Source organism: Peromyscus eremicus, chromosome 2 (assembly GCF_949786415.1).
Source record: "Peromyscus eremicus chromosome 2, PerEre_H2_v1, whole genome shotgun sequence".
Classification (NCBI taxonomy): Eukaryota; Metazoa; Chordata; class Mammalia; order Rodentia; family Cricetidae; genus Peromyscus; species Peromyscus eremicus.
The window spans coordinates 132,049,731-132,065,039 of NC_081417.1; the positions used below are offsets into that span (position 1 = coordinate 132,049,731).

The 15,309-nt window shown below is 45.5% G+C and overlaps 1 protein-coding gene across 4 annotated transcripts in view; it reads left to right on the top strand.

The window, feature by feature from the left end:
• Positions 1-15,309, top strand: part of Zmynd12 (zinc finger MYND-type containing 12) — a 30,334-nt gene that overhangs the window by 3,370 nt on the left and 11,655 nt on the right. For 3 of the 4 annotated variants that reach the window (XM_059254878.1, XM_059254874.1, XM_059254875.1), the window contains exons 2-3: positions 4,841-4,982; positions 7,956-8,127. In XM_059254878.1, the coding sequence (XP_059110861.1) occupies positions 4,920-4,982; positions 7,956-8,127 (235 nt within the window). In that variant the 5' untranslated portion in view covers positions 4,841-4,919. Of the gene's footprint in view, positions 1-134; positions 232-4,840; positions 4,983-7,955; positions 8,128-15,309 lie in introns of those variants that run through there. The other variant, XM_059254876.1, reaches the window with a different exon arrangement.

Here is a 15,309-nt window from a genome sequence, read left to right on the forward strand (position 1 = left end):
TTTGTTTTCTGAGACAAGATCTCTCTTTGTAGCCCAGGCTGTCCTAGAACTCAATATGTAGACCAGGCCGTCTTCAGACTCAGAGATCCTTCTACCTCTGGGATTAAAGGCATGCACCACCACCACACCCAACTAAACTAAAACCCACCACCACCAACAACAACTGCTGTAGAGAACACTGTGAAGAAGGTGACGGTGATGAAGGCTGTGAGAGCAGTCCAGCCTGGCCATGTAAGTGTTGAGAGCCGTCTGGTGGCTTCCAGGCTGACCCAGGTGAGATGCAGGCACTGTGGTCCTGAATTCAGGGTTCCTCCAGTTGACACAATCATCTCAAGCCCATGATGGCCAAGCTCACCTAGGAAGAAGGAGCAATGCATGCTAGGAGTTGAAGAAACTGTGCTTACCAACGAACGCTGTTCCAGCGACAAAACCAAGCCTAGTGTTTGGAAACCCAGTCAGTCACCAGGAAACTCCACAGCACGGTAAAGAATGGAAGACGCAATGCACTGGCCACGCTTTCATGACCCACATCTGGAAGCTGTAAAAAGGAAGCGGTTTGAGGAGTACCACACTGCTTCTGTAGCAGAAGCCACTGTCAGACACAACCGCTACTCCATTTCCCACACGGCACTGAAAACTGTGAGCCTGTGATTGGGCTGGTACTCACCTTCAAGACTGGCCGTTCTTCCCAGGTCACAGTGTCCCTAACTGATGGAGGTCACTGCTTTCTGACCATGAAGTACATGATCACTGAGATTAAATATCAGCAGATACTAGTGCCAGAGAAGCTGTCCCATGAGCTGGAAGCTTTTCAATGGCAAGGGCCTAGTGAACAAGAGAAAGCACAGCACACACACACACACACACACACACACACACAGAGGGAGCAGGTGTATGGACAGACAGAGACAGAGACACTCTTGCCCTGACCCATTACTACTGGTGTCTGGGAGGAGACAGGGCTCTCTATCCCAGGAAACCATAAGAGCCACTACCCTCTTGAAAAGTCCCAGTGAGTTAAGATGACTTACTTTTTAAGAAATATTAGCACTTGGGAGGCAGAGCAGGTGGATCTCTGTGAGTTCGAGGCTAGTCTGGTCTGCAGAGTGAGTTCTAGGACAGGCTCCAAAGCTACAAACAGAAATCCTGTCTCGAAAAAGACCAAAAAATAAATAAACAAAAAGAAAGCAGCATGTGTGCTGACAATCAGTAGAACTGGCTTCCATGCCCCCTGGCTTGGGTTCCTCCAAGAAATTCAGGCCCAGTCTTCTCTTCACTCAGCATGGAGTACACCTTTTCATGTTACAAAAGGAAGCAGTTTTAACATCAGAAAAGCTTTATTAGAAAGTCCTCACTCTGAGTTCTGTGCTCTAGAACTTCCATTCATTAAAGTTGACACCTTTGCTGGCAGTGGTGGTGCACACCTGTAATCCCAGCACTTGGGAGGGAGAGGCAGGCAGATCTCTGTGAGTTCGAGGCCAGCCTGTGTCTACAGAGACAGTTCTAGGACAGCAAGGGCTACACAGAGAAACTCTGTCTTGAAAAACAAAAGGAAAAAAAAATTGTTGACTTTAATCTCAACACTCAGAAGGCAGAGACAGGCAGATCTCTATGAGTTCAAGGCCAGCCTGATCTATATTGTGAGTTCCACAACAGCCAGAGACACACAGAGAAACCTTTTTTTTTTTTTTTTGGTTTTGGGTTTTCTTTTTTCTTTTTTTTAATGCCGAATGCTGTTTATTGAAGGAGGGAAGAGGTCTTAAATACAGGCTTACAGCACAATGGGAGAACCCCGGAGGGCAGAAGTTCACTACCGATGTTTTACAATCTTGCATCTAAGCTGAAACCCTGTCTTGAAAAGCAAAACAAAGCCAGGTGGTGGCGGCGGCGGCGGCGGCGGCGGCGGCGGCGGCGGCGGCGGCGGCGGCACACGCCTTTAATCCCAGCACTTGGGAGGCAGAGCCAGGCGGATCTCTGTGAGTTCGAGGCCAGCCTGGTCTACAGAGTGAGTTCCAGGAAAGGCGCAAACTACACAGAGAAATCCTGTCTTGAAAAACCAAAAAAAAAAAACAAAAAAAACAAACAAACAAACAAACAAAAAACCCAATAAACAATAAACACAACCTTACATTGTTGTAGAGTAGTTTGGGGATATCTGAACCCTGAAGTTGATGGATCTGAGGAGCTTTTTCTTGGGGAAGGGAAAGCAATTGTCTGTGAGATGGGTCTAAGAAAGACTGTATAAACATGTTTTTCTATAGTCAGTGTCACCAGTAGCACCGTTAGCATTGTCTTCAGGCCTGCTGGGGGATGGGAGTGGGCGTTCAGACTGCACTGCAATGTCCTCTTGTTGCTGTGATGTGGGAGAAGGTCTTGAATGTAACTTTGACTCTTTGAAAATAAAACACTGTTACGATCATGTTAAAGGAGAGAGTAAGAAGGTACTTTACGCTGTGCCCCAAAGCCAATGTCTTTAGAAAGGATAGCAACAGTTTGGTTTACAGACTTGTTGTACGTGCATTTTTGTCGCTTGTTTGACGGGTCTCACTCTGTAGCCCAGACAGGCCTGGAACTCACTATGTAGTTCAGGTTGGCCTTCAATCATGACGATCCTCTTGCCCTCACATCCTGCTGTGCTGACCCTGCTGACTCCTGTGTATGTCTGTGTTCGTAGCTGTTCTAGAGGATTTGACAGGGCTTCTCGTGGAGCTCTGGCTTTGTATTTCCCCAGTAACTAACATGCATCTTTTCCTGTGCTAATTAGCCATTTTTATATCTTCTTTGGGAAGGTTTATTTAAATCCTTCCTTCCTTTCAAAAAGAACTGGATCTTCTAACTTTTTAGGAGTTCTGAATATATTTTGGATACAAGACATTTGTCAGATATATGATTTGCCAGTATTTTCTCCCATCCACTGGGTTTCTCCCTTTTTTTTAAATTTCTTCCAGACAATTTTCTTTCTTTCTTTTCTCTTTTCTTTTCTTTTCCTTTTCCTTTTCTTTTCTTTCTTTATTGAGGCAGGGTCTCACTATATAACCCTTGGCTGTCCTGGAACTCACTCTGTAGACCAGGCTGGACTTGAACTCATAGAGATATGCCTGCCTCTGCCTCCCGAGTGCTGGGATTAAAGCTGCCTGCCTCTGCCTAGGATTAAAGGCCTGGGCTACCACACCCAGCTGTGTTTGTTGTGCTTAACACAAGAGCCACAGCATGCATATGTGACCTCCAGTGTGAACAGGTGTCTGCAGAAAAGATCCCTTCACACGGCCCCTTCCCAAACCCAACCAACAGTTCTCTCTCTCTCTCTCTCTCTCTCTCTCTCTCTCTCTCTCTCTCTCTCTCTCTCTCACACACACACACACACACACACTTTGTTCTTTTTCACATCACCCACTGCCCTCCTCTATCCCCTTCCCCTTCCTGCTGGTCTCTTCCCTCCCCAAACAGTTCCTTCTGCTTCATGATATGCATTTCCATCACTCTGTTGTTCTGCCCTCCATGTAGACCATGTAGACTTCTTTCTCTCCTTCCATACTCCCTGCTCTACTGTGATGTCGTGTGTGTGTGTGTGTGTGTGTGTGTGTGTGTGTGTGTGTGTGAATCTGCACTACATGTATGAGAAAAATAAGCAATATTTGTCTTCCTAGTCTGACTTATTTCACTTAACATAATGACCTCCAGTTCCAACCATTTTCCTTAGAATGTCATAATTTCATTTTTCTTTACAGCTAAACAAAATTCCACTATATAGACATACTACATTTTCTTTATTCATTTGTCTATCGATGACCATCTAGGCTAGTTCCATTTCCTGGCTGTTGTAGATGGTGCACCAGTAAACATGGATGTCCAAGAACCTCTCAGGAGTGGTATAGCTTGGCCCTATGGTAGTACTATTTTTAGACTAAATTGTTTTAGATTTTATGTGTAGGAATGTTTTGCCTGCATGTATGTCTGTGCCCCACATGTGTGCCTAGTGCTCTTGGAGGTCAGGAGAAGGGGTTGGATCACTTGGAACTACACTTATGAATTTTTGTGAGTCACCATGTGGGTATTGGGAATCAAACCCAGGTCCTCTGCAAGAGCAAGTACTCTAGACCACTGAACCATGACCTCTCCAGTCCCCTATTTTTATTTTTTTGAGAAACCTCCATGCTGGCTGCACTAGTCTGTATTCCCACCGGGTTCATCTCTCCCTACATATTTCCATTATTTGTTGTAATTTATTTTTTAGTTTTGATTTTTTTCTTTCTCTTTTTTAAAGACAGGGTCTCACTGTGTATACTGTTTGGTCTGGAACTCTCTATGTAGACCAGGCTGGCCTCAAAGTCACAGAGATTGGCCTGCTTCTGTCTCATGAATGCTGGGATTAAAGGCATGTGCCAACACACTCAGAACATTTGTTTTCTTGATAACCATTCTGACTGGAATCTCAAGGTAGTTTTAATCTGTATTTTTCTGGTGGCCAGGGATCCCAATGCAGGTTTTTGGGTTTTTGTAAAATTTATTTATTTACTATGTATACAGTGTTCTGTCTGCATGTATGCCTGCAGGCCAGAAGAGGGTGCCAGGTCCTTTTACAGATGGTTGTGAGCCATCATGTGGTTGCTGGGAATTGAACTCAGGACCTCTGGAAGAGCAGCCAGTGCTCTTAACTGCTGAGCCATCTCCAGCCTCCACCACCCTCCTCCCTGCCACTGCAGTTTTTATACAAATAAAGACATGAGAGAAGACAGAATTTCAGGCCCCTGCCTGGTTTGGTTGGGCTGACTCTTCTGGCCTTTAGAGCTAGGCTGGAGGAGATAAAGATCAAGATAACACAGTATGTTTTTGTTGCCAGTGGGCCTGTGCATCAGAAGGCTGATTGGGGCAGCATCCACGAGAAGATATGCCAGCTGCTAATTCCTCTGCGTACCACCATGCCCTTCTATAACTCAGAGGAAGAAAGGCAGCATGGCCTGCAGCAGCTGCAGAAGCGACAGGCAAGTCCTACAGCCGGTGACAGTGAGGGCGGGGCCTTGGTCTTTATGTTGCCAATCACAGTCCCGCTCACTGGGTCATTTCCCACGTTTTCACTGAATACCCACTGTGCTGGTTTGCTTGAGTGGCCATAACAAGATACCACAGATAGAGTGGTACTTACAAGTGTTCATTTTCTCAACACTGCTGGAGGTTGAAAGAACAAGTCAAGGTTTGTACCTTCCCCCATTCCCTTCCTTTCCCACCTTTTCCTCCCCCCCACCATCCTCCCCCACCATCCCAGTCTTCTGCCCGCACCCTGTGTATCTTTGGGTGCACATGTGTGTTTGAAGTGCCTTTGGATGCCACAGGACAACGTTAGGTGTCTGTCTTCAGAAGCCGTTTACCTTGGTTTTTGGTGTTGGTCTTTTGAGACAGGGTCTCTCACTGGGCTGGGTTTCACTAAGGAGGTTAGCCTAGCTGGCCAGTGAGCCCCAGCCTATGGCTGTCTCCTCAGTGCTGGGAGCACAAGTGACACCATGCCTAGCTTTTTCCTTCGTTTCTCTGGGTGTTGAACTCAGGTCCTCATGCTTCTGAGTCACTTGACTGACTGAGCCATCCATCCCCCAAGCCCCGGATTCGGTGTCTCCTAAGATCTCTCTTCCTGGCCCATGGGTGGTTGCCTTCCGCCTGAGTCTTCATCTGGTCCTGTGTGCACACATCACGGTTGTTGTTGTTGTTGTTTTTAAATTGTTGCTGCCTTTTAAGCCACAGCTGTCTGAATCACCAACTCAGCCGCTACCAGCCAGCGGTTAGGCCTCAAGGGCCATAGCCAGATGGAATTCTGTTCCCTCAAGCACCAACTCTTTCAAAGCTACAAAAGGAACTTAACTAAATCTTTGTCCCTCTAAAGGACTCAAGGTTCAAAAGGTTAAGGTGCAGTTCTGCTCTTCAGAGGCTGAATAGAAAGTAGCTCACCTCCTCTCCTTGCTCACAGAAGCCCCTGTGCTTCTCTTCGGCCTCCTTATCAACCCTTTCTCACCTGGCTCCTCCCTACCACTTCCTGTCAGCTAGTTGCTGACTCAGCCTCCTGACCACAGGTGAATTTTATTTAATCAAACACATGTTTGCATCATTAATCAAATATTCCAGAGCATAAACAAAAGTAACACACTTTAAAATAATATTCTACAACACGCTGCTGTTTCTTTGCCTGTCCAATTTTTCTTATAAAGACACCAGTCAATGCTGGTAACATGGCTTAGTGGGGAAGGGCACTTGTGGCTGAGCCTGACAACCTGATCCCCAGATCCCACAAGGTCAAAGGAGAGATCTGACTCCCAGAAGTTGTCCTCTGACCTCTCCGTATGGCACACATGGACACATACCCCCCCCCCCCCCACACACACACAAAATGTAACTAAGATGCCCAATAAGTTAAATTATTTACAGTCTATGTGAGTGGATCCATTTTAACTGAACCACCTCTTTGGAGAGCATTTTATCCAAATACAATCTGTTCTAATGGGAGCTTCACCTAAGCCCCTGGCACCCTGGCATCCATATACCCAAAGAATCTGGAATGTTCTGGTGGAAGCACCACCTCTCTGCCCAGACCCTGCCCCTCAGAAAGCCCCTCCAAACACAGCTCCTCCCCCAGAGATGCTCAAGACCACTCCCACAGAGTATTTGAACTGCACCCTAGAAAACGGACACGTGGTTTTTGGTCTCCTTTCCCTGTCTCCTCTCTGGGGGGCTGAAAAATCACCCGGGAGCCCTTTGCTCATTAAACCGTGACTTTCTAATTCGGTCTGATTTGATCTGATTTGGACTGCTGCGTTGGCGGAGAGACCTATGGAGTGCAGAAACTTTTCATCATATCCCCAGGGACAAGGATTTAGAGCTCTAGCACATGACTTTTCGGGGGGGGGGGGGGGGGGGGGGGCCATGGTTCAGTCCATAGAATCCATATGCCAAGTACTATGCTAAGAGCTTTAGTGTATAACACATTGTTTCTCAACCTGTGGGTCATGACCTTTTGAAAAAAATATTTACATTATGATTCATAACAGTAGCAAAATTACAGGTATGAAGTAGCAATGAAAATAATTTTATGGTTGGGGGTCATCACAACATGAGGAACTGTATTAAAGGGTTACAGCATTAGGGACCACTGGTATAAGAGGATATAAAAATGATATTAATATATCAGGGTATAAAGGAGACTATAAAAACTAATTTATATTATGGCATTAAAGGAACATAAATTATTATCATTATTATTTAAATTTTTTTTTTGTTCTTTGAGACAGGGTTTCTCTGTGTAGCCCTGGCTGTCCTGGAACTCACTCTGTAGACCAGGCTGGCCTCGAACTCAGAGATCCATGTGCCTCAGCCTCCCAAGTGCTGGGATTAAAGGTATGTGCTACTACCACCCAATTAAGAATATCAATTATTAGCCGGGCGGTGGTGGTGCACACCTTTAATCCCAGTACTTGGGAGGCAGAGGCAGGTGGATCTCTGTGAGTTTAAGGACAGCCAGGGCTACACAGAGAAACCATTTCTTGAAAAACAAAACAAACAAAAAACAAAAAGAAAGAAAAGAAAAAGAATATCAATTATTATTTTGAAAATTAACCCCCTTTGTATGCAGGTATGCTTGCATGTGTGGAGACCAGAGGTTGACTTGGAATGTCTTTCTCTGCTGCTCCCCACCTTGTATTTTGAGACAAGGTCTCTCACTGAGCCTGGAGCTAGCCCTTTTGGCTAGACTGGCTGGTTAGTGAGACCCTGGGGTCCCTCTTCCAGTCTGTGGTTATCATGAATACTATGATGTTTTTATGCATTTTTATCCACCCCAGCCCTGAATCTCATGTCACCTAGTACAGGCAGGCTCACCAAGTGCCTTCAGCCAGGCGTTGACATTACCTGTGGGTGTTTCCACCCATGTCTTTTCCTCGAGACTGTCTCACAGTGTCTATTCCCACCTTCCACAGAAGCACTTGATTGAATTCTGCTACACCGTCGCCCAGAAATATCTTTTTGAAGGAAAACATGAAGACGCTGTCCCTGCGGCTCTGCACTCCCTTCGATTCCGCATGAGTGTGCACGGCCTGAGCTCAGTAGAGCTGGTGCCTGCTTACCTGCTCCTGGCTGAGGCCAGCCTTGGTGAGTGGGGCTGACTTTAGACCCCTGGAGCCTCTTGAAGTTCTGTATTGATTCCTGACAGGGGCAAGACTCCCTTTTCGGTATGAGGTCTGGCAAAAGGAGGGGGAAGGCAATGGCCACAGCTGACAAAAATCCACTCAAGCTGGGCTTAGTGGCATTCACCTTTAATCCTAGCCCTGGGGAGGCAGAGGCAGGAGGCCACCCTAGTCTATACAGCAAGTTCCAGGACAGCTAGGACTCTACATAAGAGAGACTTTGTCTCAAAAAAAAAAAAAAAAAAAACCCAGCTGGGAGGTGGTGGCGCACACCTTTAATCCTAGCACTTGGGAGCCAGAGGCAGGCGGATCTCTGTAAGTTCGAGGTCATCCTGGTCTATGGGGGCTAGTTCCAGGACAGGCAGGGCTATACAAAGAAACACTGTATATTACTAAAAAAAATCGGCTCAAGTTGGCCTGGGCAAAGGGAAGAAATCGATTAGACTGTTGGAGTGATGGAAGGTTGAAAGGGCCGACTGCTGTAGCCAATTGCCTGTGCTCTCGGTTTTCTCCTAGGCTCTCTCTCCTCTCTTTCTTTTAAGGGTCCTTTATGGAACTCAGGCTGTCCTCAAACTCACTAGGTAGCTTAAGGGGTGACTTTGAAATTCTAATCCTCCTGCCTCCACCACCCTTCAGTGCTGAGATTTCAGGCCAACACTACATTCCCATGTGTTGTGGGGGATCGAACCCAGGGCTTCATGCATGCTAGGCCAATACCCTATCAACTCAGCTACTTCCAGCCTTCTTTCTTGTTTCTGCCCCTCTGTAGGTATCTGCTTCAGTTTGCCTACCTGCAGACTAAATTTTTTTGTTGTTGTTTTTGTTTTTGGGTTTTTGTTTTGTTTCGTTTTTTTTTTTTTTTTTTTTTTTTTCCTGTTTTTGAGACAGGGTTTCTCTGTGTAGTTTTAGTGCCTGTCCTGGATCTCACTCTGTAGACCAGGCTGGCCTCGAACTCACAGAGATCTACCTGGCTCTGCCTCCCGAGTGCTGGGATTAAAGGCGTGTGCCACCACTGCCGGGCCCTGCAGACTAAATTTTAACATCCTTTGCTCACTGCAGGAGACAGTTCCCCTCAGATATCAGATCTAGTTAAATCTGCATGTCCTCTAGATTCAAATTGAGAAGCAGAAGTGGATTAGCAGCTCATTTCCTTTGCCAATTCCTAGAAGACAGAATTTTGTTAATCCAGGTGAAATGTAGAAGCTACCCTTGTTCCCTGGGGTCAAAGTTCAGAAACAGAGGAACCCACTACCATTAAAGTGAGAGCCGATCTTGGCAGACACCTGCCCGTGGGTTGCTATAGGAGATCAGCGTTTTGAGAGGAGTTTACATTCTAGAGCATCTACAGTGTTTTAGGCACCATAGACATCTTAATAGCCATCATTTTGAATAACATTTTTCAGGCTAGTACTACAGCTCAACTGTAAAGCACACACCTAGCTTGTTGGTGTAATATAAGAGCCCACCCAGGCCATGTGATCATTCTGCTTACTGTAATGCAGAGGGTCCCTGTGTCTGGAGCTCTCTAGTGTGCATTTCCCATAAAGCACTTCACCTTCTAAGAAGATCCCATTCAGGCTTCTCCAACAATGTGTTTGCAGCCCCAGGAGTCACAATTCAGACACATTTTCTCTCTTGTTGCCTTATGCTAAATCTTCACTTTGAAACATTTCTCTGCTTTTCCTCAGCTTTTTTTTAATCTTGATACTTTCTGAGTGGAGTTGTATTGTCTCATCAGGACCACCAGCCTGCAAATAACAACATGGAGACATATTAATTATGAAAGCTTGGCCTTAGCTCTTCTAACGTAACCTGTTTTTGTTAATCTGCACTCTGCCATGTGACTCGGGTACATCTCTGTACCCTACGTTGGACTTCTTCAATGACTCACTGGCATCTTTGCCTCTCTTCTTCCCAAAGTTCTCTCCCTAGAAGTCCCGCCTATTTTCTCCTGCCTAGCTATTGGCCATTCAGTTTTTTATTAAACCAATCAGAAGGCACCTTAGGCAGAGACACATCTTTACAGTATACAAAAAGATTATCCCACAACATCAGAGATGATTGGCTAATTTAAAAAGTTGTATTATTTTATGCATATGGGTGTTTCACCTGCATGTATGTTTGTACACTACATCTGTTCCTAGTACCTGAGAAATCAAGAAGAGGGCGCCAGATCCCTAGGAATTAGAGGTACACACAGCTGTGAGCTGCCATGTGGGTGCTGGGAATTAAACCTAGGACCTCTGGATGAGCAGTCTGTGCTCTTAACTGTTGAGCCAACTCTTCAGCCTTGCCAGCCATTTTATAAAGCACCCCTCAGTTGTATTTGTCTGCTGTTCCCTTGTGACTGTATTGAGGTGTGGATTTGGGACAGGCATGTCACAAAATGATAGTGTGTTCTCAACCCATCTGATAAACTGACACAACTTTTCTATTACTGATGCTTACTCATAGGCAACAGTGATCAGAAGGTATTAGATGGAAGATACGTAAGTAAAGTCTAGAGTAGAGGCAGGAAGGTAGAAGTTCAAGACCGTCCTCAGCTACAGTGTCTGGATGCTATGCAGCCCAGCTCTGCCTAAGTTTAATGATCCTAATTGGGTTTATTTGCATGTCTAGAATCAGGCAGCCCCTCCTTCCACCAAGTAGGACGTGTGTTCCCAAATGCTCACTGTCATACCTTTACTACAGTGGGGCTGGCCACGCTTCTCTATCATGAATCACTGTAATTCTTGTTTGGTTTATAAAGTGGTACTTTGGAGTCATATAAACATCCCATTCTTTACCAAACTCTTGATGTATTCATTCATTTATAGCCATTTATTGTGATTCCTGTTTCCCCGTTTTAGTCACCAGGTTTTAACCCACCACAGTTGTTACTATTATTCACGTCTTACCCACACCTGATTTGGTCAGTGGCTGCTCTCCCTCAGGCCAGCTTTGCATCTCCTTGCTCTTTGAAACATCTCCATTTTTTTTTTTTTTTTTGAGTTCCTGTTTTCTGACACATTATCTCCCAGATGCTCCACCCTTTCATTTCTTCATAGAAAACGAATCTGGACACTAAAAGCTGTTCTTAGACTTACAGCTGTAGGGGTCTGGCCTCTGCCAGGACTGATCAGTGTAGAGAATTAGAAATGGATGTGTAAACACAATACTGTGTTGTGTGTGTCTACACACGACATCTATGTTAGAAACAATCTCAGCATCACGCAGAAGGAAATTATGAACAAGGTGAAAGTAACCAGCGAGGCAATTCTTTTTATAAAAAGGGTGTCCAAGATCCAAACCTGGTGAGCAAGCCCACAGCCACAAGAAGTTCATGCATTTTTTATTCTAGCGCAGGTGGTGATTGTGTCTTTTCCTCATTGGCTGGGGTCTGACTTCAGTCTTCTGCAATTGGCTAGGAAATAAAGGAGAGTGGGAAGAGGTGGGCCATTTAAGTCACTTAAATTCCAAGGACACAGCAGGGCCTTTGTGGAAAGGAAAGTCTAACTGGGTCAGGGGGATGTAAGCATTTCCATAAAGGGTTCACCTTTATGTGGGGGAGATCAAACAATTTGAATTCCCTGTCATAAACAAAGGTTTATAGTGTTTGCCCGACAAGGCTAACATTTAATATTTCTCACAGATACATGACATGGGTCTGTGCCAGCACACCCAAACCCTGTGCACACCCATCTTCAGTTTGCAGCCCCTTCTCAGACAGTGAGGATGGATGTTGGCGCCCACAGTCATTGATGTGTTTGTATATATAATGGGCTTCCAGGACCTAACTAATCCTTTTTCTCCAGTCCAAGCGCCGCCACCAACAAAGATGCCCTCCCCTGCCTGTGTGGGCTCTGCCTCCTCACTCAGGGGCCTGACTCTCCTGCATGCATGTCCTTAGTCTTTTGGGCTCTGGCTCTCTGTACCAACCAGGCTTTGTACCTATAGGAATGCCCACCTTACCCTGCTGAGGTCTGACATTGCATTCTAGACAGTAGAAAGAGCACCAGGCCAGGAAATACAGCCCAGACTTGTGGTGGTATTTTACTTGTACTGAAATGTGATTTTAATTGTATGTTAATAAATAAAGTTGCCTGGGGGTCAGAGCTCTTAGAGCCATAGCAAGTGCGTGGTGGTGGTGGCACACGCCTTTAAGGACCTGGAGGGCGGTACATATAGGCAGTGACAAGGCAGTCACATGTTTAGGTTTACAACCAATGAGAAGGCAGAACAGCTAGACTATATAAAGATATACACACAGGAAGTAGGTCCCTTTCGGAGAGCTCTCTTGACTGAAGAGGATCACTGAAGCAGGAAGGGTGAGGCTCTTAGCTCTGACCTCTTGGCTTTCTTCTCTGAATTGGCTCTGTGTATCTTATTTAATAAGACGGTTGGTTACATCTACACAGACTATGCACTCTGGCACTGACCAGGGGGCTTTGCGAAAGCCATTTAAGCTGAAGCCCCACCATCTCCCACCTACTCACTCACTGCTATTTCCATGTCTTCTATGGCTTTTCTTCTGTCTCAACTGTGGTGATATTTTATTCGTGCTTTTATAAAACTTGCCTGGAGATCAGGGAAATAGGGAAAGCCAGCACCCAACCTTACCTCACCAACTCTGTACCTTCCGAATGCAAGCTACTTCCTGTCTTACCTATACCTTTATTGCCTTGCTGTTCTGCCCTCTCATTGGCTATCTTAGCCCAGCTACCTCACTTCTTTGTCACTGTCTGTCTGTACAGACCTCCAGGTCTCTATGGTTGGTACTGGGATTAAAGGTGTGTGTCATCATGCTTGGCTCTGTTGCCTAGTGTGGCCTTGAACACTCAGAGACCCTGTCTGATAAGTGATCAGATTAGGGGCGTGTGCTGCCTGACTTCTTTTTTTTTTTTTTGGTTGTTTTTTTGGTTTTTCGAGACAGGGTTTCTCTGTGTAGCTTTGCACCTTTTCCTGGAACTCACTTGGTAGCCCAGGCTGGCCTCGAACTCACAGAGATCCATCCGCCTGGCTCTGCCTCCCGAGTGCTAGGATTAAAGGCGTGCGCCACCACCGCCCGGCCTAACTTCTTGTTTACTTAAAATGGCTGGCTTTTTCCCCTGATCTCCAGGCAAGCTTTATTAAAGCACAAATAAAATATCACCACATTTCCCCTTTTTTTGTCTAATAAAAATTAAAAAAAAAACAGTTATAGCTAATAAAACTGTTTGGCCTATGGCAAGGCAGCTTAGAGGCAGGTGGAAAATCTAAACAGATAGACAGGAAGAGAAAGGAGAACAGAGGAGACACTGCTAGCTGCTGGCAGGAGAAGCAAGATGTAAAGTACCTGAAAGCCACAAGCCACGTGGCAAGGTATAGATTTATAGAAATGGGTTAATTTAAGATGTAAGGGCCAGCTAGCAAGAAGCCTGAGCCATTAGGCCATATTATTTGTAAATCATATAAGCCTCTGTGGTTTTCATTTGGGTCTGAGTGGCTGCTGGACCAGGAAAACTTTCAGCTACACTCAATTTCACCAAACAATGTGATCCCATTACATGTCCAAGAAGACAAACTCCCCCAGCAGTCTGCCCTGAATGATTGGCTCTCTCCTGTTCTTTTCTCTCTTCTAGTTATGGAGACCTTCTCTCAAGTCCTTGGGGGCACTCTTATTTTAGAAGTCTCTAACTATTTCCTCCATGTCTCCTTCCCTCCCTTCCACCTAACTAGTTCCTTGTTGTCGCTCAGTCTCAGGTCAAGGTTTCTATTCTCTGGTCTGGAAGCCTTCCTGTAGTTGGTTTGGTTTTGTTCTTAACTCTTTACTCTTTGGGGGTCTGCCACCTAGCTCACAAATAAATACACAGAGACTTATTCTTACTTATAAATGCCCGGCCTTAGCTTGGCTTGTTTCTAGTAAGCTTTTCTTAAGTTATCTCATCTACCTTTTGCCTCTAGGCTTTTATCTTTCTCTATTCTACATACCTTCTTAGTCTGTGGCTTGCTGTGTAGCTGGGTGGCTGGCCCCTGGAGTCCTCTCTCCTCTCTCTCCTTCTCTCACTTTCCCCTCTTCTTTTTGTCCTTCTATTTATTCTCTCTGCCTGGCAGCCTCTGCCTATCCATTTCCTGCCTAGCTATTGGCCCTTCAGCTTTTTATTAGACCAAAGGTATTTTAGACAGGCAGAGTAACACAGCTTCACAGAGTTAAACACATGCAGCATAAAAGAACGCAACACATCTTTGCATCATTAAACAAATATTCCACAGCATAAACAAACGTATATGGTGATAGAACTCGGGCTGTCTGGCTTAGGGCTGTGCCTTACCTGTTGAGCTAACTCACTCTCCATGGGTCTCTTTCTTAATCCACTCACTTAGAAACATCTTCCTTTTGTCCTGAGCACTCACTCCATTGTTAGTTATAGATTTATTTGTGAGATTTCTTCCTCTCTCCTCCTAGACTCAGGAGAACCAGCTCCATCCTCCCATGAGGTTATCACACCCAGCACAGCACAGAGCAGAGCGGGTACTCAAACAACACAACACTGCCCTGGTACCTCACGGCACCGTGAAAGCCTCTGTTGAGTCTGAGTACCTCTTCATAGGATGGCTCTGGGAATTAAGCTCATAGGAATGATCACGAAAGTGCTTTGAAAGATGAAAGTGCTGTTGAAATGGAAGCTTTCAACACAGGGCCAGATCCTCGAGGCACAACCTTGCCAAACTTTTGGACAGTTAAAATAAGTCACATTCCCTTCACACACACTTTTCATTCTAGAGACTTCTCGGCCTGGAGTAGAAACTTAGCAGACGGCCACCTTTTCTTCTTCCCTTTTCAGTTTCTCTCTCTTTTCCTGTCTTTCTTTGTCTTTCTTTGACCAAAACTTGGAAGTTTGAATTAAGGAGGAATGGCATTAGCAGTAATAGTTCAAAGAGAACGGAGGCATCCTCGCTGTCCCCTGCCTCTGCTCTCGCACTACACAGCAGTGTGAGCGCCACACCTGCATAGACAAGGGGGAAGGACTAGTTAGCATAGACAACAAGGGGGAAGGACTAGTTAGCATAGACAACAAGGGGGAAGGACTAGTTAGCATAGACAACAAGGGGGGAAGGACTAGTTAGCATAGACAACAAGGGGGAAGGACTAGTTAGCATAGACAACAAGGGGGAAGGACTAGTTTGC